General features: G+C 40.8%; 1 protein-coding gene across 9 annotated transcripts in view; it reads left to right on the top strand.

Moving 5' to 3' along the window:
* The window catches only part of BTBD9 (BTB domain containing 9), a 511,095-nt gene that overhangs the window by 365,887 nt on the left and 118,910 nt on the right, over positions 1–26,298 (top strand). For 5 of the 9 annotated variants that reach the window (XM_080665254.1, XM_080665252.1, XM_080665253.1 and 2 more), the window contains exon 8: positions 24,804–24,993. The exons of the other annotated variants lie outside the window; for them this stretch is intronic. In XM_080665254.1, coding sequence (XP_080521380.1) covers positions 24,804–24,993 — 190 coding nt within the window. The remainder of the gene's footprint in view (positions 1–24,803; positions 24,994–26,298) is intronic. 9 annotated transcript variants of the gene reach the window in all.

The following is a 26,298-nucleotide window of genomic DNA, read 5'->3' on the forward strand; positions in this document are numbered from 1 at the left end:
AGTCATGTCTTTGCTTCTGAATTTTGTGACTTGCTTAAAAACTCCCTCCCCAGACCAAAATATAGAAATATGGTCCTCTGTAGTAGTTGTCCGTGTTAATTATTATTTTGTTATTGTTGTGTATGTGTTTTTAGCAATTAGCTCTTTAATCCATTTAAACTTTATTCTGTGTTTGGTCTGAAGTAGGAGTTTGGCTTTTATTTCTAAAAAATGTGACAGATTGTTTTGAAATTCTTTATTGATATTTTATGTTTTCCCTCATTGATTAAAAATCATAAATATCATGGATCTGTATATCCTAGATTGTGTCACATCATTTAAATAACTACAGCTTTATAATCTATTTTGCTGTGTAGTACTGCAAATCCATACTCACAGTTATTTTTTTTTTTCTAAATTTTTTAGGCTATTCTTTTAAATTTTCTTTTCCAGTGAACTTGAAAATCAGCTGTCAAGTTTCATTTTAAAATCCTGTTGGCAAAGATGTTTTAAATGAAAATGCTTAGTATGGGTGAGGCTGTCACTGAAAAGCAGTGTCTTTTACTGCTGAAATATGTGTGGTGTAAGTTTTCTGGAAGGTGATTTGGCAATATGTATTAAGAGTCGTAAAAATATTCCTTGATCTACTACATCTGCCTTAATAATTTATCTTAAAAAATATTCAAGAAGAGCATTTCTTCTAATGAATGTTCAGCATAGTGTTATTTATGATAACCAAAAAAGGAGAAGGACTACAAATGTCCAACAATACCGACATAATGAAATGAATGATGGCACATTCACACATCACATTTCTGTATAGTCATTTATAACATAGGGAAATGCCCATAATATAATGTAAACAGAAGTAGGATACCATCTTTACAGCCAGATTGATGCCAATATTTTAAAATTAAAGATAATATATATTTTTTATAGGTGCTGGTATTAATTTGCTAGGGCTGCCATAAAAAAAAAAGGACCCCCCCCTCCCCCCCCCCCCACAACACACACACACACACACACACACAGACGGGGAGGCTTAAACAACAGACATTTATTTTCTCTCAGTTCTAGAGGTTGAAAGTCCAAGATTAAGGTGTCAGCAGGTTTGGTTTCTCCTAAGGCTTCTCTTTGGCATGTAAATGGCCACATTCTCCTGTCCTCACAGGGCTTTTTCTTCATGGGCTGCCATCCCTGAAGTCTCTTCTTCTTAGAAGGACACCAGTCATACTGGTTTAGAGCCCCTTCCTTATGACCTCATTTAATCTGAATGATCTCTTTAAAGGTCCCATCTCCAAATATAGTCACATCCTAAGGTACTGGGAATTACTGCTTGAACATAGGAACTTGGTGGGGACAGATTTCAGTCCATAACAGTACATAAAAAAGATTATAAGGAAGGACATCAGAATCTTCACAGAGGTTTTCTGGTTGATAAGATTATAGGTAATATTAATTCTATTCTTGTATTTTCTGAATTTACATATTTTTTCACTGAATATGTATTACTTTTATAATCAGAAAAATGTTTCTTTTCCAAATAAAGCTGTCATCACATTGCCTGTCTTAAGTGAAGGACAAGGCAGAGTAGGCAGGGCCAGCACTAGTGCCCTCCATGCACCTAAGCTCCCCCCATGCTCCCCCATGTAGCCCCTAAATTAAGAAACGTCCTGTTTCTGGGTTAGGTAGGGGAATTTCTTTATAAAGTGTAGTGTTTTACTGATGATTCTATTGAGTAAGCCAAGAGTTCTTGAAAATCTATTTGAAAGAGGCCAGACAAAAGAGTGTATATACTGTATGTTCCATTTATAAATAACTAGAGCCCCTCAGCCTGGCCTGTGGGGATTGGGCCGAAACTGGCTCCCCGACATCCCCCGAGGGGTCCCAGATTGCGAGAGGGTGATTCTGTGGTGACGCACCCCAGAATCAGGCTCCCTCCTCTCTGATTCCAGGAGTATCACCCAAGAACCACAGCTGCCAAGTTACTGCAGCTCAGCAGCTCCTGCATTGAGCGTCTGCCCCCTGGTGGTCATTGCACATCATAGCTACTGGCCAGTTGGCCAGTCACTTAGGCTTTTATATACAGGCAGTCCTTGGGTTACATCAGACTTGACTTACATCGTTTCGTGGTTACGTCGCCATCTCCCATTTATTTATATATAAAAAAGAAGTTCCGTCATTACGTATGTACATATGTGCTTTATGTTTTTTATTATTTATTTACCACAAGAGAAGGTCAGGAATTGTTATCTTTCTTTTAAATTTTTTTTCGTGTTTCACTTTATTACTGCTGTGTATGTGCTCCATGTGAGGGACGTAGGTGCTTATGTAGGTGGGTTCTGACTTACGGCGAAAATCGCATTACGTCACACTATAGGAACGGATCTCTGACATAACCCAAGGAGCTACTATCTATAGATTCTGGATCATGCAATCCAATAGTGACAGGAAGCAGACCCATAGTTCTCTGGGGCTGCAGGAGGCATACAAAGGGTTTTGAGAAAACATTTGAGGGCAGAGGAGAGGTTTATCTTGATTGTGCTAATAGTTTAATGGGTGTGGGCATATGTCTAATTCATGGGATTGTATATTTTAAATACATGCTATTTATTGTGTCAATTTATCTCAAGAAATAGGTTTTAAAAAGGCAAGAGAGACTGGAAGGAAAGATCCCAGTAGCCTTTTGAGCATTACAGTATTTCTTAATGTATCTTTCCATGCATAAGACACTATATTTTTCTAAAATCGTTAGACTGAAGATCGAGAGGCATCTTATACATGGAAGTTAGCCGAGGAGGGAGCCGCGCGGGTGAGTGGCTGCTCATACCTTGTCAAACAGGCTTCCTCCTTATTGTTACTGACGTCAGCTAATGCTGTAATTGGAAGTGGAGGTGGAGAGTGTGCAGATGCAACAGGGACCAGAGCTTTCTGAGCCCATAAAGATGTCAAAAACTAAAAGGATAAATACCGGTAAGCAATTGTCTTACTCTAAAATTCAAACTGAATGTAATCAGCTATGCAAAAGAGCAAGGAAATAGAGCTGCAGAGAGATAATTTGGACCTCCTTCCGCTGAGTGTATGATGAGACAGTGGAGAAAACAGGAAGAACAACTCCTTAAGATACCAAAAAAGAAGAAGGCCTGAAGAGGAAAACCGGCCAAATGGGCAAACTTGGAGCAGAGGCTTCAGACTTGGATTATGGAGCAGCACCAGAGTGGCTTATGTGTGTCAACCAAGCTTATTCAATGTCAGGCAAGAATGTTTGCAAGTGAAATGAACATTGTTGACTTTACAGGAAAGGTTAAATGGTGCTTCAGTTTCATGAGGAGAGAAGGTTTGGCCATGAGAACACAAACAAAGTTAGCTCAGAAAATGCCACCAGTTTGTGAGGATAAAATCCCAACAGTTTCGCTCTTATGTCATACAACTTCAGAAAAAATATGATCTTGAACCAAGTCAGATTGTAAACATAGATGAGATGCCTCTCAATTTTGATGTGCCTTCCAACAGAACTGTTGATGTGAAAGGAATCAAAACAGTGGCAATCAAAACAAGTGGCCATGAAAAGACACACTATACTGCTGTGCTTTCATGCTGTGCAGATGGTACTAAACTGCCTCCTACACTTATTTTTAAGAGGAAAACATATCCTATAGAGACCATACCACCTGGCATTATTGTGCAAGTTCAAGAGAAGAGATGGATGAAGACATTATAGCCATTTGGTTTGCAAAGGTTTGGTCCAGAAGACCTGGGGGGCTCTTAAAGAAGCCAGTTCTACTTGTCTTTGATCAGTTCCAAGCACATTCTATATAATAAAAGGCCAATATGCAAATTGACCAAATGGCAGAACAACCAGCTGCTGTGATGCACACTGACCACCAGGGGCAGGCACTCAACACAGGAGCTGTCCCCTGGTGGTCACTGTGCTTCCACAGGGGGAGTGCCACTCAGCCAGAAGCCGGCTCATGCTGGCGAGCACAGCAGCGATGGTGGAATCCTCTCCCGCCTCCGTGGCAGCACTAAAGATGTCCTACTGACGGCTTAGGTCCGCTCCCCTAAGCCGTCAGTCGGACATCCCCTGGGGGCTCCCAGACTGTGAGAGGGCATAGGCTAGACTGAGGGACCACCCCTCCTAAGTGTACAAATTTCGTGCACTGGGCCTCTAGTTTAACAGAAAAGACAAAAAGGCTTGCATCAGTTGTGCAAACACACCTAGCAGTTATTCCTGGTGGACTTACAGGTCAGCTACAGCCACTAGATGTTTCGATCAACAAGCCATTTAAAGCCCTGATGAGAGAAGAATGGAGCAGATGGATGCAAAAAGCAGGTGATAACTTGACACCAACAGGAAGAGTGAAAAACAAAAACAAAAAACAACCATTACCAAGTTCTGCAATTGGGTCCTAAACTCATGGTATGGCATCAAACAAGAGGTGATTGTGAAGTCCTTCAAGAAATGTGGAATCGGCAATGCCATGGACATGGACGGAACTGAGGATGATCTCACATATATAGACAGTGACTCAGAAGATAGTAGTGATACAATAAAAGTTGAAGAAATTGCTATGTCTGGAACTAACAGTGATGAAGAAGGGAGCAGTGATGCAACAGAGACTGAATAAAGTGATATGCTACATAATATCATAGCAATGGTATGTAAACATGACCTGCGGTAACGACTAAATAAAAATGTGTTCTGTTTTATGTTTAAAATATTAACTTCTTTATTTTGGGTTGGAAAAGTGGGGGGCGTCTTATACATGGGGGCATCTTATACACAGAAAAATACAGTATTTGTTAAAATAGTAATGTGAAAGCTCTGCATCTGTGAATCAAATGAAAACTTAGCACTTAGAGATGGCTGGAGCAGATTGCTGCATAAGGTATTTGGGGGGGTCCTCTGAACCTGACAGCCCTATTCTGCCTCATTATTCAGTGTAACAGGGCTTGGGTGTGTCATAGATTTGAGTAAAATAAAGTGATCACATGATAGTGGGTGCCTGGTAGGTGAACAAGTCTGGGAAGCAGCAATCTTTTTTAATTTATTGGCTCGTTAATATTAGGACGATGGGTATGTTTCTTTTATAGCTGCATTCAATACTTATCTTTTTAAAGACAGGAATCAGTACAGTGCTGTGCAAGAGAGAAATGTACTTAAAAATCACAGCATTACCTGTGGTAAAATTATCATAAAAACTACCTAGTATTCAAGCAGGGGGTTACTTCAATTCTGCGCACATAATGACAGGAAATGGTCGTTGGTGAAGTTGTTTTCCATGAAGCTGTGATGAAATCAACTAAAATGGTAATAAAGGGAATGTAAAAGTGAGGGACTCAAGTGAGATGTAAAAGTGCAGAAGGTGTTAGAATGTTTGAATTAGAACCTGCAGGAAATAATTCTGTAAAATATTAAATATGAATTGACTGAATTCTCAGTTCAGAACTGTCAGCTGTGCAGGCAGGTCTCATGGCTGTGGGAGGTTAGAAACCCACGTCCTACTGGGCAGCTCCCATTGTGCTAATGGCCAGAGAAGCTAGCCAACAGAGAAATGGTCTTTGTTGGCAAATGATAATGTAAGAAAGGGCCTAGAGCCCTATTTCCTTCCTTCTTGCTCAAAACCAAGGACCCAGCCACCCAGGAGCATGATCATGCTTTTTTCCAATGACCCTTTGATGAAATAACAGTAGATGTCTGTTATAAAAAATTGGAAGCATGCCTCAGTAAAACCTCAGTGAGCTGTGGAAGCACACTAAAGTATATATCATGAGATATTTTTATATTATAGAAATAACGTTTACACCGATACCATATTTCAAATGTCAGATCTATTTTCCTCATGCCACCACTGCTGCTACCACCTGCACTGTTGTCATGCTTGTCTACTCAGCAGTGTCCCTGCATCCTCTTCAGTCCTTCTCGTTGTTCTGCACACTCCTATCGGAACACTCTTTTGTTCAGAATCATGCAGAGCCTTTTTGTTGCTCTGAGAATAAAGTTCAAAATCTTCAGCATGGTCATCAAGACCCTGCATAATCTGGCCAGCATACTTGCTTCATCTTGTGCCAATCCCCATCTGACTTCCTACATTCAGGCCTCAAGCCTCTTCCCATTGCCAGAATGCACATGTGCTCATTGACCAGAGTGCCTTTGCACTGCCATTCTGTCTGGAATGCTCCTTACCCTGTCCTCATTCTTACCCTCACCTCATCACACCCCACCTCCTTTATCTAGGTAACCTCCTATTAATCTTCTATATTTCAGCTCAAATGTCACTTCTTAAGAAAAGTTTGCCTAACCCTTACCCCAAATTTGGTTAAGTTTCTTCGTATGATGCTAATAGATCTGGGGATTTTCCTTTAACACACTTAGTTTCTTTTTTTAAAATCTTTATTGTTGAAATTATTACATATGTCTCCTGTTCTTTCCCTATAAACCCCTTCCCCAGACCTTCACAACACTATTGTCTGTGTCCATGGGTTATGCATACTAGGTATATGCATACAAGATCTTTAGTTAATCTCTTCCCTCTTACCCACTCACCCCGCCTTCCCTCTGAGATTCGACCGTCTGTTTCATGCTTCTATGTCTCTGGATCTATTTTGTTCATCAGTTTATTTTGTTCATTAGATTCCACATACGAGTGAAGCTTTTAGTTTCATTTGTAACCAACTTACACATTAATTCACATGGTTTGATAATAGAAGAGACTGTGTCTGCTTTGTTTACTGCTGTATTCCAAGTACGTGTAATCCTATAGTCAGTAAATGTTTACTGGATGGATGGATGGATGGATGGATGGATGGATGGATGGATGGGTGGATGGGTGGGTGGATGGAATGATGTGTTGCATTCTGAGGACCAGAAGGTAAACTCAGATTCTAATTTCCACTCTACTGCTGGTTTGCTGTGTAATACATAAGATACAATATCTCTGAGCCTCAGATTTCTCAACTATGAAATGAAAAAACTACATAATGATCTGAGGTATTTTGTTTGCTTTTAAACAAATATCCCTTGGGTGTAGATAACTGTGTTAATCATATACCCAGGTCAGTGGTCGGCAAACTGCGGCTCGCGAGCCACATGCGGCTCGCAAGCTGCGGTTTGCCGCTCTGTTGACTAATGAGTTTGCCGACCACTGCCCCAGGTCATAATACATCATCCTCAATAGCCCAAGCAAGACCTTCTCTTTTATTTGTATTTTCCTTTCTCTGAACCCCGCTCCTATTGTCCTTGCCTAATGACACCATCTCTAGTATATTTGATTATATCCTTAATATGCACATATATTTGTAAAATCTACAATGTTGGGTGTTTGTATATGTGTTTTAATTTTCAAATGTTTTTATGCTATAAATCTTATTCCTTTTCATACTTTTCTCATCCAATATTATGCTTTTTAAGACCTATACATCATTGCTTCTCAGTGTTACTTAGTATTCCATCACATAATTACAAATTTATTATTAGCAAAGTTATATAGTTCTTACTGTTTGACAGTGTTCTATATGTTTTACATGAAATCTTTTAACCCTCCCCACAATCTTGTAAAGTAGATACTGTTATTGTTCTGATCTGTCTTATTCATACATTCCCTGGTGATGATACTTCGGTTGCCTCCAGCTTTCTCTGCTCTAAAAAACAATACGACAATGAGTTTCCTTGTATTTGTCTCCTTGCCATCTGTGTGAGAATTTCTCTGGGACCTGTATTCAGAAGTGTGATCCCTGAGTCCTGGAATGCACACAACTTGAATTTTGCTGCACACTTCCAGATTGCCTTCCTGCATGGCTGTGCCGGTGCACACTCCCACCACCGGAGTGGAGTACGCGGGAGCCCTTGCCCACACTTCTGCTCTTTCATCTTGGCCATAAAGTAGTATCTCAGTGTGTTCATTTGCATTTCTCTGATGCATATTGAGTTTCTCCACTGCTGCTGCTGCAAGCCACCACCATCTCCTCACTGCTGCCAAAGCCTGCCTCCGCATGGGTATCCCTGCATTCGCTCTGGTCCTTCTCATTGTTCTCTACACTCCAGCCAGAGCAATCACATGGAAACACTCCTTTATTCTGAATCACCCAGAGGCTTTTTTCCCTTTAACCCACTGAAATGATACATGTTCTGATGGTAACCCACACTAGCATTCCCAGGACAACTGCTATTGGACATTATGTATTTTTTAAATAATTATAGTTTGATTGGCTAATATTTATTTTATAATTTTTATACCTGTTAGAAAATGGGCCATAAGTTTCTTTTTTTGACCCATCTCTGAGTCATTTTACAACCAAAGTTACATTAAAATGACTTGAGCAGCTTTCCCTCTTCTTCTGTTTCCTGGATCACTGTAATAAGATACAAATTCCTATTCCTCAACTAAGTGTTTCTCAAGGTTTCTTCCTAAGTAAATTTGATGACTTGATGAGCTACTGTGAGTTTCTTACCTTTGCTTCACTGGCTCTGTGGTTTAGCCAAGCCGATTCACATGCATCCAGGACCTGATGATGTCAGAGGGAGTCACCGACTACAGGCACAACGGTATTTGCCAATCTGAGCCCATTGAGCGCTGTAGACAGGAGTCCCATGGTCAGCTGGTATCTATTTCCATCCATTCATTTGTTTTACTAAATTTTAGCCACATAAATTTTGGTATATAAATTGTGTCTAATAGATTGTAAAGGGGCTATTGGGCCTCACTCCCACCGAGCTGATTTCCTGGACTCTCCTTCCCCATAGTAATACACTGCTTGTTTTTACTCCTACTTGCTCCCTTCTTCCCACTGCACTCTTCTCCTTCCTGCCTGTCGGATTTTTATGACTCTAGAAGAAAATTGGGTTCATTGAGCCTAAAGACAGAGATTGCCCAAAGGGGTGGTTTGGCCAAGATTGAAGTAGTGGGTAATAGAGGGAGAGGATTTGGCAGAGTCACCCAGAGGCTTTTACAAAAGAAATTATGCTGGTGCTTAGTTTCCTGATGGAGAGATTCTGGGGTAGACACAGGGTGTTGGGCAACACACACTCACTCTTGTCAGTTTAATAAACTGCTTTGATGAGCTTTGCATCATGATTCTCGAATCTCATCATCAGAGCTAAAATGAAATCCGAACATGTGACATTGCTATTCAGACATCTCCCATTCTTAGTACATATTAGTTTCAACTATAATAGTTATTTTCATATCATGTTGTTTTTATTTCTCATTTGGCTGAGGACAGAGTGCACACAGAGAAGATAGTTTGTCAGCCAGTGACTACCTGGCACACATAGTCCATGTAATGGCAGTTAAGCTGCGATCCAGAGACTGACAAACAAGCTCTAAAATTTAAAAGCTAGGATTTCTTGTGGTAGATTGGTTATAATAATTTTTTGTCTCAGTATTTTACATATGTGACATTTTGTATGATAAACAATTAACCACCTGCTTTTTACATTTGAAAGTTAATGTGAAGAGAGTTATAAAGCAGATACTGTAAACATCACTACCATAGCGAGGTGGTAAATGGCTGTCGGCCCTGGAAGGGTAAGACCTAATTATTCCTCACAGTGCACTCTGTACCTTTTTACTGCTAGTTTGGGTTTCATTGTCTTTGATAAACAAGATAATTGATATAAATGATTGCTATCCTGTAAAATGGTTCCCCAGTTGCAGATTTTCATGCTGGAGTATAATTTTCCTTATGGCACATTACAGTTCATCTTTAAATGGGTAGGGTGGTTAATCTGCCTTCCACAGAAGACATTGGTGAGTTGCTCCTTATCAGAGCTGACAAAAACATAGGGTGTAACCAGGACACAGGAAGAAATGACTAATGGCCCCATTAATGAGCAACAGCATGTGGATTTTTAAGGGAGGTTTAGAGTTGGGAATACAAGAAAACTGCCTTGGAAATAACAGGAGGTGCAGTCCTCCGGAAGAGGACAAAGGAGTGCATGCTGAGAGGGATGTCTGGCTGCTCTCAGCTCTCCACCCTCCATCCCCAGTCCCAGCTCTTACCCCCTAGAATGCTGATATTGCTGCACTCACTGACTTATAGGCTGACGATCTTAAACAAGGAAGTCCTATTCTGCTTTATTCCCTTTCCTTGGTGGAAAAGGATTAAAGCTTTGCAAAGCTACCATTTTGTTCCATAAATGAACACTTAGTGTTCTGGATCCTCTGTTGGAAGGCTCGCTTTGGGAAATGTCAAGGGCCAGGCAAGCACAAGAGGCAGGTGAGTTTGTACCCATTGGGAAGCCGGGATAAGATCATTGGCAGTCTGCTTTGAAGAACCCATTTCTCTTCATGCATAAAGTATAAAGTACAACAAGGAAGAAGGAATGAAAAAGAAAGTGGGTGAGGCTTAGGAGACACCATAACGTGGCGTATCCATGGCTTCTCTTGGGGGGATGTTGTGCAACTAATCGCTAAGAGTCATGGTGGTTTAAAAAAGTAATAATTAATAATCATTCCTTTGTCTATGGCTTGCTAATATTTAGTTTTAAAAACTAAACTCATGGCAAGGAAAACCATGGTAAATGAGGTTTTTCCCAGGACAGTTCTCTTTGGCGGTGTTATTGCACAGCCTTTCAAAGATGCAGCCTGCGAAGGGCTGTGTGCTGTCCAGTCTAATGTCATCTCCTCACCGGAGGGACGGCTGCCTCCCTCCCCTGCTCCCTCTCTTGAAAGGTTAGCCTTTCTTCAGAATAGTACAGGTTTTTCCAGCAACATCTGTCAAGTTGGCAATGAGCACACCCTCAGAAAATTATGGGCATTTGAAGACCATCTAAATATTGTAAGGAGCCCTTTTTCCAATCTCTCCCTGCTCCCCCTCCTGCCTTCCCCTAAGAAGAGTGGGGCAGCCACATGGCATTTACCACTGTCACTCTCCCTGACAAATTATAAGCCCATTTGTGTCTCTGATTTTTTTAATGTATCTTGATTTTTCACTCATGATGGCTTATGAAAACCTCAAAGCAGTGACTGTCCTGGAAGGCAGGCTGTGGACAGACAGACTTCTTTGTTTAATGAAAGGAGACCTGTAGTCACATACTGTTAGCACAAAGAGGCTTCTTCAATCTAATGACTCAGATCATCTTGGTCTGATTCAGTAGGTCAGGAATTGCTGTCCCCAGCAAATATCGACCAGTAGGAACTGCTTTCTTGGTGATTCTGAAGCTGCCAGCTGCATATTACACTAGCAGGTGCTAATAGTTTTTTTTCAGGTCAGGAGAATTGTTATTGGTTCTTCTTTCCGTTGCCCCCTATCCTTTTACAACTATAAGGTGGCTCATGGGAATAGAAGACTACCTGCTTGTATAATGCCTAGGTTCCTGAAACACTCGTCCCCCTGCCCCTTCCTCATGGGAAAAAACCTGGCTCTTTGGGGCTGGGAAGTACCAAGTCTGGGTATTGCCTTTGAAAATCTCAAGATGCTTTTAAGACATCATCATATTTATTCTGTCAATGTTCGTAGGAATATATAGAGAAGAAGGGGTTATTCTCTTTAGAGGTAAAGAAACTGAGTCACAGGGTGTTTAAACATCCTCCTTGGGACTGCCTAGAAATCCGTTTACAGAACTGAAGTCCGTTCTTTGGGTGTCTGCCTCCCAATCTGTTGCTTGTCCAGTGGATGTTAGAGCTGAAGGCAGGCAGGAGAGCAGCCATTTCCCCTCTCAGAATTAAAGTATTAGACGTGATGCAGTGGGCGCTAGACCTCAGAAGTAAGATGCTTCTTAACAGGCAGATTTGAAATATTTGTAATAAAGCCCCATTTAAAAATACCCATTTTTCATTTCCCAAAGCACTGTGTTAAACCATGAATAATTAATTGAAAATAGTAGCAAAAAACTTTTTAAAAATTAACTTTTATTGTATTTTAGACAACACTTTTTGAAAATATATTTTTATTGATTTGAGAGAGAGAGAAAGGGAGAGGGAGAGAGAAACATCAATTAGCTGCCTCCTACATGCCCCCTACTGGGGATCAAGCCTGCAAACCCCCCCCCCCCCCCCCCCCCCCCGGCATGTGCCCTGACCGGGAATCAAACCAATCAAACCAGTGACCTCTTGGTGCAAGGGACAATGTCCTATTAACTGAGAGGGCTAGACAAGACTTTCTTCGTCACATACTATAAATCTACTAGAAAACAGCATGATTCTATTTCCTCCATCTAGGAGGTTAACTGGCCTCCAGAAGGTAGTATAAACTGGTTCTGCTGAGGTTTTTTTCTTTTTCTTTTTTTTCTTCTGTTGACTGCTTTACTTAGAGACAAGAATAGAGTTGTTCTAGGTCACTTGGAAGACCCTAACTGTCAGTCTTTGGAGTGGGGCGCCAGATTTCCCCAGGGACCCCACTTCTCCCTGTAGAGAGGTTTCACCTCAGTGTCACCTAGGGGATTGCTCAGCCTCTCCACAGCCCTGGGCTGGTCCCTCAAGCTAACCCTGGAAGAGAGCCCGGGAGGCAAGCTTTTCCCTCCAGCATCCTGTGTGGTTTGATTACCGAGTGTCAGTTCTGAGAGCCCAGTATTCAGATGTTGAGATTCACCCATATGTTTCTGCTAAATTCTAGTCTTGCTCCCTTGAGAGTCTCAGAGACTCTTTCCTTCCCACACACCTCAATCCAGGATGCTTTGTGGGGACTGAGACATGTGAGAATCTGGCGTCATCTCTAGCCTTTTTCTTGTTGCCTCCAAAAGCTGTTGCAGGAAGGCTCTGCCAACAAGGAATTGTAGGAACACGCCTGTCACAGATGTGATTGGGGCCTTTTCTGTGCAGTGCACAGGCTCCACTTAATATTTGAGCACTCACTTCCAATACTACTTTTAGTAAAAATTCAAATTTTACAGTTACTGATGCATTTTAAAGAAATACCATTTAAGGTCTTAAGACTGAAGAGTTACCCATTATCCCAGAATCATTCTGACTTCATATTTTCTGAACTACATCCATCCTTCTGCTGAAAAGAAAAGAGAAAAGAAAAAAGGAAAGCTACTACTTTATGAAAGGGATAGTTAAAAAAAACCAAAAAACTTCCTTTCAAAAAAGTATTATGCAAACCACCACTTCCTTTGTGAGGCTTTTCAATCCTTTTGCTCATCTTTGTTCTATGCTGGACTGGAATGAGAAATATTCCCCCAGGCTGTGGTGACATCTCTGATCTTGAGTCACAGAATTGTTGTGGCCTGACAAGACCTCTTACCCATTAGCAGAACAAAAATAACTGTTGATTTCAACATCTTTTAGCAGATAAGGAAAAATAAATCCACATAAAACTCTTATGATATAGAAAATGATGCCCTTTATACTGTAACTTTTCAAATTTTTTGAGATAGAGTTTTCAAAACCTGCAAACCAATTTCAACAACTTTTTGTATGTTGAGTATTGACCCCCATCCCTATTGACTTGAGTAAACTTGTCCCTCTTTGGGAGCAGATGTAGACTTTCTGACAGTGTATATCTGGAAAAAAGAAAAACCCACCCCAGTGAGATATATCCTGTTCACTCAAACAGAGTTCGATGTTTCGAATATCTTTTTTCTTGCACCTGGAACGCCTTTGTCTTAAATTTAAAGGCCTCACCAACTGAGTGCATCCCTCTTTGATAAACTGCAGTAATTACTGCTATTAAAAGTCTAATGCTTGATTCTTCAAGGCAGCAATTTTCAACCTTTTTCATCTCATGGCACACATAAACCAATTACTAAAATTCTGTGGCACACCAAAAATATATATATATTTTTGCCGATCTGATAAAAGAAATAGGTATAATTTTGATTCCTTCACATCAGGTGGTTATTGTTGTTCTAGCTGTTGTTATTTTATTTTTTTTATTTGACAATTTAAGGGGAAAGAGTTCAGTGCTCCTGACTAAATAATTAGGGATTGCATGTTTTAAAAATTCTGCAGCATACCAGTTGAAAATCACTGCTTTAAGATCTTTTTGGGGTTTTTTTTGTCTGTTTGTTCTTTTTTAAAATCTTTATTGTTGAAAGTATTACATATGTCTCCTTTATTCTCACATTGATTCCTTATAGCCCACCTCCACCCCAGTAAGATCTTTTTGAATTGAAGATTCTCACAGCTAAAACCTCCAGCATTCAAGCCACACAGAAGAGAGTTGACCTCTAAAGAATCAGTTCTGGCTCTGGCTGGGTAGCTCAGTTAGTTAAAGTGTCATCCCACACACCAAAAGGATGCAGGTTCAATTCCCAGTCAGGGCACAAACCTAGGTTGTGGGATCAATCCCTGGTTGGGGTGAATACAGTAGGCAACTGATCTCTCTCTCTCACTCTCTCAAATCAATAAAAACATATCCTCGGGTGAGAATTTAAAAAAAAAAAAAAAGTGTTAATTCTGGGCCGTGCTTTCCTTCAAAGGCCCCAGTGTGTGGAGAGAGAATTCATTGGTCCTGGTGAATTTGTACATTTGAGATTCCCCCAGCCCCACCCCGCCTCACCTTTGCCCATGGGAATAACCACCTCTGATTTTTCACCTTCATCTTCTAAAAAAAGGCCATTTCTTCTGAAATGTTTGGAGCTATCTATCTATATTATAAAAGGCCCGTGGCCGTAACACCGTCATGACCAAATGACCAGTCACCAGGAAGTGCATTGAGCACCTCTCGGTCCCTCCCCCTGGCCCATGAGCAGCAGCTCTTGGCGGCGGGCAGGGCGGGACGTGAGCTACTAGCAGCAGAGAGCTACGAGCGCCAGACAGCTACGAGCGGTGGAGAGCTATGAGCGCTGGAGGTCAGGGCGTGAGCTACGAGCGGCGATGGGCGGGGCTGCCAGCTGAGGCAAGCAGATATATATAAAAGCCTAATATACAAAGTGTCCCCTTGGGAGTTCGACCAACTGGGAGTTCAATCACTTGATATGACTTGTGCTGACCACCAGGGAGCAGCATGGAATGAAGGAAGGTCCTGGCCAGCAGCCGGGGAAGGGAGGCCCTTGCCAGCAGCTGCTAAGGATCCTACCCATGCACAAATTCCATGCACTGGGCCTCTAGTAGCTTTATCCTATACTAGAGGCCCAGTGCATGAAAATTCATGCACTCACAGGGGTCCCTCAGCCTGGCCTGCATCCTCTCACAATCTGGGACCCCTCGGGTACAGTCCCTAGGCCTTGCCTGAGATCAGGGCCTATTGGGGCTTTCCTTCCCCCGACTGCAGGAAGCTGGCCTCCCTCTGCAGGCGACAGGCTGGGGTGCGATAGCTTGGCTGGCCTGGGCCTCCCTCTTTCTTTGCTGGGGGTGCTGGGCCAGCCCTGCGAGTGGCTGTCTGCCTACCTGATCACCCCTAATCACTTGCCTGCCTACCTGATCACCCCTAATCACTTGCCTGCCTACCTGATCGCCCCTAACCACTCTGCCTGCCTGTCTGCCCCTAACTGCTTGCTTGGGGGCGGGGCCAGCCTGGCAAGGAGCCATCTGCCTACCTGATCTCCCCTAACAGCTGGCCTGCCTACCTGATTGCCCCTAACCACTTACCTGCCTACCTGATCACCCCTAACCACTGGTCTGCCTACCTGATCACCCCTGACCACTCTGCCTACCTGCCTGATTGCCCCTAACCACTTGCTTGAGGGAGGGGCCAGCCCGCGAGGGGCTGTGGTGGTCTGGTCTCTGGTTGTTTCAGTCATGACGCCTCTGGCCTTTTATGATATAGGATAATAAAAGCCTCATATGCTAAGTGTCCTGTCAGCAATTCAACCAATCAAAATGTAATATGCTAATGATATGCTAAGGCCATTTAGCTGCTCACTATGATGTGTACTGACCACCTGGGGGCAGACGGTTGACCAGTTGACCAATGACTAGTTGCTATGAGGTGCACTGACCACCAGGGGACAATTGACTGGTCGACCAGTCGCTATGACCTGCACTGACTACCTGGGGGAAGATGCTCCGACCAGTAGGTTAGCTTGCTGCTGGGGTCTGGTTGATTAGGACTGAGGGAGACAGGCCAGATACGCCCTGGAGCCCTCCCGTGGTCCCTCCCCGCTGGCCAACCTCCTGCATCCCTCCCCAGCCCCGATTGTGTACCTGTGGGGTCCCTCGGCCTGGCCTGCACCCTCTCACAATCCGGGAACCCTCAGGGGATGTTGGAGAGCCAGTTTTGGCCTGATCCCGCAGGCCAGACCGAGGGACCCCACTGGTGCACAAATTTGTGCACTGGGCCTCTAGTAAAGTTATAAAATTTGATTATTTGGCATGGAGGGAGGACCAGATGTGAAGCTTGGAAAAGTGTTACCTCTTCCTATCCCTGGCTAAGTAGAGCCCAATATGGTTGTCCAAGCCCTTATAATAATCAATATCAAGATATGCTGTGATTTGGGCAACCTTGGTGATGTCAGAATTGGATGCTAAGATGAATACTAGTTGAAATTATAAAAGGAAAAGCAAACAAGAAAAAAGAGGCTCAAAGGAACAGGGCTCCAGCACTCAAAGACATAGCCTGTTTTCTCCCCCTATTCCCCTGCCAATATGGAGAGGGGTCATGACAGAATCCTGGGAACTGGGTTAGGAAGCAGCCTTCTCACAGAGCTGGGAACCAGGAAAATTTGAGGAAAGAAAAGTTTAAAATGTTTTTCTTCAGCGATGTGATGTAATATATGATTGAAAAGTTTTGTTTTTTTTTAATCTGATAGATAAAACTAAGAATTAATGTAACTTAGTGCCAGTGTTGTGGAATACATTTTTGTAGCTTTTGATAGTTTCTAAGAAAGATGAGCTTGTGTTCTAATTCACTATTGTTCCTTTAGCGAAGGTAGTTTTTCCTTTGAACTAAAGACAGAGGGTGGATTGCAGTTGGGTTGGAAGCTTGCCTGTCAGCAACAAGTACCTGTATATGCCTGGTGATAGGCCCCTAAGGTGAGTCCCCCTTAAAAACAAAAAGTGTAGCTGTGTGGGTGAATATATGGGTGTGACCTTCAGCTAAGAGCCTTAGTTGCCTTTTTGAAAGACATACATTGTATCTCTGAAAATCTTGGCATTAGAGAAGAGTCTGTGCTGAGGCTATTAAGCACATGTTTGTGGCATGAGCCACTGTGTTGTTAGAAAACATTTTGTACTGAAATCAGGTGGGGAAACAGTGACTGAAGCCCTCCATGAGCACAGTTTTGAAGATGATGGTCCTCTGTTAAGTGCTAAGTGCTTTCATTTTTTAAAATTTGCGTCAGATGGGTTTGTTTTCTCTTCCTCTCAAAGGTGATTGCTGGAGACAGTTAAGTAACATGTCAGTCTTATCTTTAAACTAGAGGCCCGGTGCACGAAATTCGTGCACTGGGGGCAGGGGGAGGTCCCTCAGCCCGGCCTGTACCCTCTCATAGTCTGGGAGCCTCATGATTGATTGCCCCAAAGAGGTAGGCCCTGTCCACCCAGCCGGGGCTCCGCGATGGATCACCCCACAGAGGGAGGCCCCTCCCACCCTCCGCAGCACCGCTGCGGGGTAGCCTGGGCCTCCCATTTTGGGGTGATGGATCGCACTGCACAGAGGGAGGCCCTGCCCACCTGCCGGTCAGTGGCCTGGGCCTCCCTCTTTGGGGTGATTGTGGAGCCCCCTGATTGATCAATTGCCTCGCTGGCTGGTGGCCTGGGCCTCCCTCTGCAGGGTGATCATGGGGCGATGGCCAGGCCCCCAGTCAATCGCATTGCACCTGCCTTGGCTGGCCTGGTGCCAGTGGGTGTCATAGCGTGGTGGTCCATAAGGTTGTCCGGATAGTTGTTCAGTCAATTTGCATATTATGCTTTTATTATTATAGATTATTGTAGATATAGCAGGTATAGCTGGCCCTCAGGTCATGAACTAGTGAAGTAATACTACCTTTTAAAAAATTTATTACTCCTGATTTAAATTTACTGGCAAGCTCTTGGCTACCACGGTGCTGTGTACTAGTAAGAAGGAAGAACGATAAAATTGTTTTCAGATCACTTTTTCTGCAGTTCCCCACTGTCTGAGTCATCCCAATACCCATACACTTGCAAAATGTATACACTTCATTAACATGCAACTTTTGCATTCAGAACCAGCAAATTAAATTTGTCTGAGCTGAATTGCTGTGTGCGCAGAGGGGGGTAAGTAATTTCTGCCCAGGCAGTTTGTTTCCCTTTGCCTTTTGCTCAGAGCATAGGCTATTGTAATAGGTGTATAACTGAAAGGATGGCAGAGAGAGGCAAACCACAGAGAGAGACACAGATGCTGGATTTTGGTAGTATCCTATATAATAAAGAGCTAATATGCAAATGGTCATCATGCCCTCGCACCAGGGCCCGTGGACCTGAGGCCAGGCCAGGGGACCTGAGGCCGTTCCCCCTGCCCGGCGGGGCTTGACGGGGGACCTGAGGCTGCCCCCCCCTCCGCCCTGCGGGGCTTGACAGAGGTGGGGCCAGCTGGGTCTGGGTCTTGCGCAATTTTGAGGCACGCATGAGTGGGTGGGGACTTGACTCTGGTTCCCTTGGCACACCCCAGACTCTGACAGGAGGAAGATTTTCATACACATTTTACTAATTTTCTTTCGTTTCTGACACTTCTATTATAGAGAAAAGGCAAATAGCGATATTAAAATATTTCCTCTAATTAATTCCCTTTTAATGTGCATGAATTTTGTGCACCGGGCCACTAAACAAACACTTTTATAAACTAAGTGACACAAATTAGGGCAAAAATTCCAGTGGGACAAGGGAGGAAACAGGAAGACTAGAAATACAGTATAAAGCTGAGTCCATCCAGATGGTATTTTTAATAAATTTATCAGATGCATATGAAGTATGGTAATGAACATTCAAATGGGGAGTGGCCCGGCCCCTATGGGAGGAAAAACAGTATGACACCTTTTGTGCCTTGCAGTCAGTTAGAATCACTCTCTGATTTTTCCCAGTAAAGGAGTCACAGAACTTATTTAGACCATTGAGTAATCATTAGGCAGTCCAACTAGGCAGGCTGAGGTTTGTGTTTCTAGGAAGAAAAATTAATAACGGAATTACTTATTGCTGAAATAGAGGGAATGGCCTATGTGTGCCAGTAAACCCAGCAGTGACATTTAAGACAAACCTCTTCTGTGAGAACTCCCTTAGTGTGACTAAAGCAGATAGCTCTCCTCAGGCATAAAAGAGCTTTTATGTTTATTAAAAGCCACATTGTTGCATACATTCCTTCTCTCCTTCCTGAACTCCCCAAAACGATTTCTTTGTCACAAAATAGTTTAGTCTACCATGAGTGACCACACTTTCTGTCTATGGGCTAAACTGTTAGGGGAGAAGTGGAGAGAGCAGATGGGTATGTAATGCTTAGATAGCAGCTCTTCTGCAGTGGGCATATTTGTTTTCGTTCTAATGTTTAGGTCAAGTCCCAAAGATTGATTATACTTTACTTTTCTAAGAAAACTTTCACTGAGAAAGCAATTTTTTTCTGCTCTATTCAGTAGCTTTTAGATTTTTTATCTTTTGGTAAGGAACTATGTTAAGTAAGGTTAAGTGCCATAACCTACATAGCCATCTTGTTTTCCAGCTCTAGTTAATCATTCAGCAAATATTTAGTATTTACTCTATGCTAGGCACTACTTTTGGGCATTTAGGAGTACAGCAGTGAAAAAAAGAAATAAAAGTTTCTGCCTTTATGAAACTCACATTCTAAATCTCTCATTGTCAGGTTAGATCAGAGTTAAATACTGATTTGGTTATTAAGAATTGGTTGGTACAGTAATGGACGGATAGTCTCATCTTGATTATTTATAGAAGGTCCTTATTCACTTGGGTTTGTGCACAAGTTCCTGTCCTTCTCTCCCTTCCACTTGTTGGCATCATTGGTCATTTTACTGTTAATTTGACTCATTATCTAAAAATAGGCATGAAAATTAAGAAAAGTGGTAATCTTTTGATTTTCTATTTTATGAAGTAGATATAGTTGCTTATCAGGTTGCTAGTAGAGTTCTAGCAAAAGCTATTTCTTGAAAGGAAATTTTGGATATAGGGTAGATTTCACTGATAAAGTCCACCTCTACATGTATATGTTGAGATGTGTATGTGTTGGCCACCCTTTGTAGATCCAGATTTTGACTAATAAACATTAATGAATAATTATGTCAGAATCATAGTAGAGACCATGGTATGTTATTCTTCAGCATATACATACAGGATTCCTTGTTTAGAAGGCAAAATTGTTTAATTTAGCATAAATTTTAGACCACCTCAAGATTCCAGAGGGTCAGAGGGTGATGTTACTAAAGTACTTTTGCTTAAAGAAAATGTTAGAGGTGGAAAGAATCTTCTTTAATAAACCCATTTATAAATGTGTCTATATAAAAGGAGTTCTGAGTGCTTACCCTAGACTTGTTTCCCAAAGAGCTAGAAACTGTTACTAGGAATGACTTTGTGATAGTCCCTGATGCTGCTGTACTAATTGACCACTAGTTAAAATCAGATTATCTAGGAATAAAATTGTGAAGCAGTAACTAGGGTAGATGGAAATTAACAAATTTAGGAAGTGTCCACAAAGATAACTGGTAAGACCCAGTGGGTGCTAAAGAGCATATCAGTGTTGTTCACAATCGTCATAAAAGGTTTTATCCTTTCAGAGGCTTGCCAGCTTTCTAGTTTTCATGAAGACAGTGTTAGAATATGTGAAACTGTTAAAAAAATATATTCTGTATGTGGAACAGAACATAGGAACGTATGGGTAAAGTTTGGAGATGAGGAACACTCTCATGCTCACCACCCAGCTTTAGAAATGAAACACTGATAAACCTTTAAAGCTTTGGTGTATCCCTCTCCCATTCGCTTCCCCGCTGTCTTCCTATCCAGAGGATAACTATTTCTCTGCATTTCCTAGGTTTTCTTTCTAAGGTCACCATATAGGTATATATTACTAAATAGTAGAAATGGAAACATACACTATGTGTTTTTCTGACTTGCTCTTCTTAACCAGCTTTCTATGTGAGATTGAGCTTTGTTAACACACGTAGCTTTAGTTCATTTATTTTTAGTGCCGCATAATTTTTGTTTAGTAGTGAGCTTTAATAATTCAGTGGACAGGTTAGTCACACCTAAAAAGAATTATTGAACACAAAAAATAATCTTAAGAAATTACCCAGAATGCTTCAAAAAGAGGTTAAAGAGGAAAAATTCAAAGGAAGCTTAAAAAGCATGGAGGATGGAATGAAAAGTTCCAACAGAGGTCTATTGGGAATGCTAGAAGAAGAAAAAAACAGAAAATAAGGGGGAATCAATACCCAAATAATGGCCAAAATTTCCCAAAGTCAATAAAGCCATAAATGTTCATATTCAGTTCTGAGCAGGATAAATTTAATTTACATCTAGGTGCAATGTAGTAAAATCACAAAACACCAAAATCAAAGAGAAAGCCTTAATATTAACTGTAGAGAAAAACACAACTATAACAGAGGGATAGCAGACTTGGGCGGACATAACAGTAGAAGCCAGAAGACTGGAATAATATCTTCAAAGGTCTGAGAAAAAAAAAACAGCTTTTAACAGAGTTTTATACCCAATTAACCTATTTTTCAAGAATGGTGGCAAAATGCACTTTTAAACAAAGACTGCTGAATACTAGTGAATGTGTCTTAGAAAGAAGGAAATTGAGCCAAGGAGAAAGGACTATATAAAAAAGTAATGGCAAACATATTGGTGAATGTGAATAAGTAAGTTTTGACTGTATGAAATGATAATAATGACTATTAATGTTCAGAATACAAAGCAAGGTGGAACTAAAATGTTAGATAACACTGACAAATAAGCCATAAGGCAAGTGATGTGTATTAAAACTGTTAAGGGAAAGGGCATATGTGATTTTTCATTTTAGGCATAGAGTGTGGTGTGCATATCTAAAATTTAGTAAAGAGTTGAAATATATAACGTTCAAATCAATAGATAGCTGGTGAGGGAAGTAAGGAAAACTGTCAATTCATTAGTAAACAGCAACAGAGTGGACAGAGAAGTTGGGGAAACAGCAAAGAAAAAACTTATAAATAGAAAGTAAAGTCAATCCAAAGATATGAGTAATAACAATTAATGTAAGTCATATAAATCTGCCAGTTATAAAAATACTGACTTAAAAAAATCTAGTTATATGTTATTTATAAGAGGTCAGAAAAAAAATAGAAAGTAGAGTAATATTAAGGAAATAGTAGCCAAATAAAGATGCTGTAGCACAAATCATAAAGGAAAATATTAAGTATTTCAACTCAATCCATTAACCAACAAAGAAATAGCATTCTGCAAATCAGTTAGAAAGACAGTCGACAAAAGATAAAGATAGTTTACAGAAGAGAGGTGGAGAATGATTCCAGAAGGGAAAGAAGAGAAAAATGTTAATCTAACAAAAAATAAAAACACATTGAGATGTCCTGTCACACTTATCTATCTAACGTTACCAAGAGATGGTGAGGGAGGAGCATGAGTTGAGAGTATAAATTCTTACAACCACTTACGTGAGTAATTTGGCAGATGGAAGGTCAACTCATAGCCTTGAGTGTAATTCCACTTCCATGCGTATGTAAATCTTATGGATTCCTTGAAGAAACACCCATGAGCAGAAGAAAACACCTTTGTTTGTAATCACAAAGACAAGAATGGTAATAATCTAAATGCCTCTCAGCAGGAGACTAGATATATAAATGCTTGTTTATTTATACATTGAAATATTTTATATACTTTACACGAATGAACTAGATTTATCTATCTATTGAATGTTCCTTCATCCTAGTTCAGTGTTTGTGGTAAATGTTAATATTGTTCGCCAAACATTTCCTTTCTTCTAAGGGCACACAGCAGGCTTGCACTTTCCCACCTCCTTGAAGTTAGGAAGGCCCTGTGACTTGCCAAGTCAACCAAATGTGAGCCAAGTGATGTGATACTTTGGGGGAAGAGTTTTAAGAGCCAGTACCCAGCTCTCTCTCTTCTCACATATTAAAACAAAGCCTCTGTCACCTGGTCCCTGAGTGATACAGTGAGCACAGCCACTGGGCTGATTGACACTGAATACATAGGGTGAGCAAAGAATAAGCGTGTGCTATGTGAACCGCTATGAGAGTTGGGGCTGTTACTGCCCCCACAGTATTATGTCTCAGCTCAATTTACTGTGCATCTTGTGTCCCTTCCATAAGTTCTCTCTTCCAAATCACAGAATACTTCCTCTTTTCCATGAGACACGGTACCAGAACATCACCTCTAAATATAGCGCTTCATCTGTCTTTTTTCAAAGTCATGGGAGCTTCTCTCTAAGCCCCTTCTCTCAGAAAACTGTCCTTGCAGGTTATTGCACCAGTGTTTTTGCTTTTTGCTTTGGAGTTAAGCTTCATAGCAAGAGATTCATCACCAGAAAATTCATTCTCTCTCCCTTCTCCTCCCCTCCCTTCCTTCTTTATCTGTGGATGGCTTTCCTCATCTGCCAAGAGCAGAGCCATTAGGGAAGGTCTGTGAGATGAGGGCTCAAGTACAGGCATGCCCAGCTTTGGGAAATAAGTACATTTCATAAAGATACATATACGACTATTTACTTGGCATCATTGTAAAGTCAGAAATGTTTTGGCACAGTGGTAGTGCTGCTCACCCTCTTTTCAGAGTATAATGTTATACCGAAAAGTACAGTATACTGTATATCTGATGAGAAATTATCTTTTTTTCCAATCTATTTTCAAATTATGTAAAGTAAGCTATAAATCTTGAATGTACATAGCTAGGGTTAATTGTAGATTGGGGTTAAATAACTTAAATGGCTTAAGGAAAAAAACAACCCTCACCTTTTATCATTCTCTTCTTAGTGTTTAGAAAATCTGCATTGTTTTTGAACGGCTATTATTTTGTGGAAGCCCTTGATTTTTATAAATGAACAGCTTGATATGGCTTGGAAGTAGAGAGGGAAACTCAGAATCAAAACAGAGCTGGTGTTTCAAAATATAGCAGTTTGTGAACAAAGAGAAAAGCATGTGTATTAAAATGCATGGAATAGTAAACAAACAAAAGAGGGAAATAAATCATGGCTGAGGGCAATGTATATTCTGAGAAAGGGTGCCATGTCCTGGATATTTTTCTTATTTATGAATTTTAAAATGGTAATATAGGTACATATATATAATCTTCCTTCAAATAAATTTATTAAATGTAATAAATAAGTGCAGTTTAGAGAATACAAGTGCCATGAGCCTACCATGTAGCTAAAGAACAGAACAAGACCAGTACTTTTGAAACCCCTCCAAAATTTCATTCTGGAAATGAAGTCATTAATGTTTGAACCCCATTGGTGGGGGTCCCTCCAAGATTTTATCTCTCTTTTCCCAGACAGATTATCCTCAAATTTCTATAATAATTCCCTGGACTTCATTTTTAGTTTTACATGTATGTATATATCTCTAAACAAATATATTTTTAGTTTTGCCTTTTTTAAAACTTTGTATAAATGAACTCATACTCTGTGTTCTTCTGTCTTGCTTTTTTTAACTTAACATAGTATTTTTTTATTCATCTACTTGCATATAGCTATGGTTCATTAATCTCAATTACTGTATAGTTTCCCACTGTAGTATTATTTTGCAGTGTGTTAGTTCATTTTATATTTTATGGGGTATTATGTTTCTTTTCCATAAAATTCTGTAAGGTTAATTGTTATATGTAGTTTGGTTTGTTCCAACCTTACGTACAACTGTGTTTTGTTTTGTTTTGTTTTGAAGCTATTTGACATGGAAAATGTGTTCATATTCTGAGATAATCAAGATATTATAATTTACCTTTTGTCAATGATTTGAGATAGATATTGATTTTTTTCACAACACACTATCGAGAGATATTTGGCTTTTCTTGTCTTGATGCTGAATCTTGGCTTCACAGTTCCTAGGGAGAATGTCGCAACGATTGCTGATTGTGCCAGTGTGATTGAAGGAGTCAGTCGGAGCCGAAACGCCTTGCTGAATGGGGACACCAAGAATTATGATTGGGATTCTGGCTACACATGCCATCAGCTAGGAAGCGGGGCCATTGTGGTTCAGCTGGCACAGCCGTATATGATTGGGTCAATACGGTAAGAAGACTACTTCTCACTCATTACTTTTGAAATGGAAGACACGTACAAATTATATTTTAGTACAGCGATGTGTCAGTAACTTCAGTGAAGACACTCTTCTGTTCTTTGCTCTTGATAGGGAGGGAGGGGTAGAAAAGGGGTACAGAGATACAGGTACTTGTTGGATTCTCGGGGGAAGGGGAGATACAACAAGAGTTAGACTTATGGGGAAACCAGAGTAGAGGCCTCTCCCTGGTTCGTATTGGTTAGGGACTTGAAGGATAATGTCAACACAAGTTATACAGAATAAAAAATCATTTGAAGCTTTAATAAATGACTTTGCATAGGGACCAGACAGAACTGTATATGAGACCTGCTTCTAAAAAGTCTTTGTAATGATCTTTGTGTCTGGTTTTTAGTTGTTGTTTTCATTTTGCTTTAAGAAAGGAACTTTAACCCAATATTGCTTGATTTATAGGATCATATAATTTTGTTGTTGTTGTTAATCCTCACCTGAGGAATATTTTTTTTCTACTTCTTTTTTTTAAATTTAATAAATCTTTATTGTTCAGATTATTACAATTGTTCCTCTTTTTTCCCCCATAGTTCCCCTCCACCCGGTTCCCACCCCACCCTCTGCTGGCCTGCATAGTTTTTGTTGAGAAATGAGCTGACAGTCGTATGGGTGCTCCCTTGTAGGTAACTAACTGTTTTTCTCTTGCTGCTTTTAATATTCTCTCTTTGTCTTTTGCTCTTGGCATTTTAATTATGATGTGTCTTGGTGTGGTCCTCCTTGGATTCCTTTTGTTTGGGGTTCTGTGCACTTCCTGTACTTGTAAGTCTATTTCTTTCACCAGGTGGGGGAAGTTTTCTGTTATTATTTCTTCAAATAGGTTTTCAATATTTTGCTCTCTCTCTTCTTCTGGCACCCTCATAATTCGGATGTTGGTATGCTTGAAGTTGTCCCAGAGGCTCCTTACACTATCTTCATATTTTTGGATTCTTTTTTCTTTTTGCTTTTCCGGTTGAGTGTTTTTTTGCTTCTTTGTATTTCAAATCTTCACTTGATTCTTGCGATCCTCTAGTCTGCTGTTAGATCTCTGTATAATATTTTTTATTTCAGTCAGTGTATGCTTAATTTCTAGTTGCTCCTTTTTCATATCCTCGAGGGTCTCACTAAATTTATCAACAGTTTCTAGAAGATTCTTGAAAAACCTTATAACCATGGTTTTGAACTCTATATCCAGTAGTTTGCTTTCCTCCATTTCTTTCATTTGTGACCTGTTTCTTTGTCTCTGCATTTTGGTTGCCTCCCTGAGTTGA

The sequence above is a fragment of the Plecotus auritus genome (genome assembly GCF_963455305.1).
Source record: "Plecotus auritus genome assembly, chromosome: 4".
Classification (NCBI taxonomy): Eukaryota; Metazoa; Chordata; class Mammalia; order Chiroptera; family Vespertilionidae; genus Plecotus; species Plecotus auritus.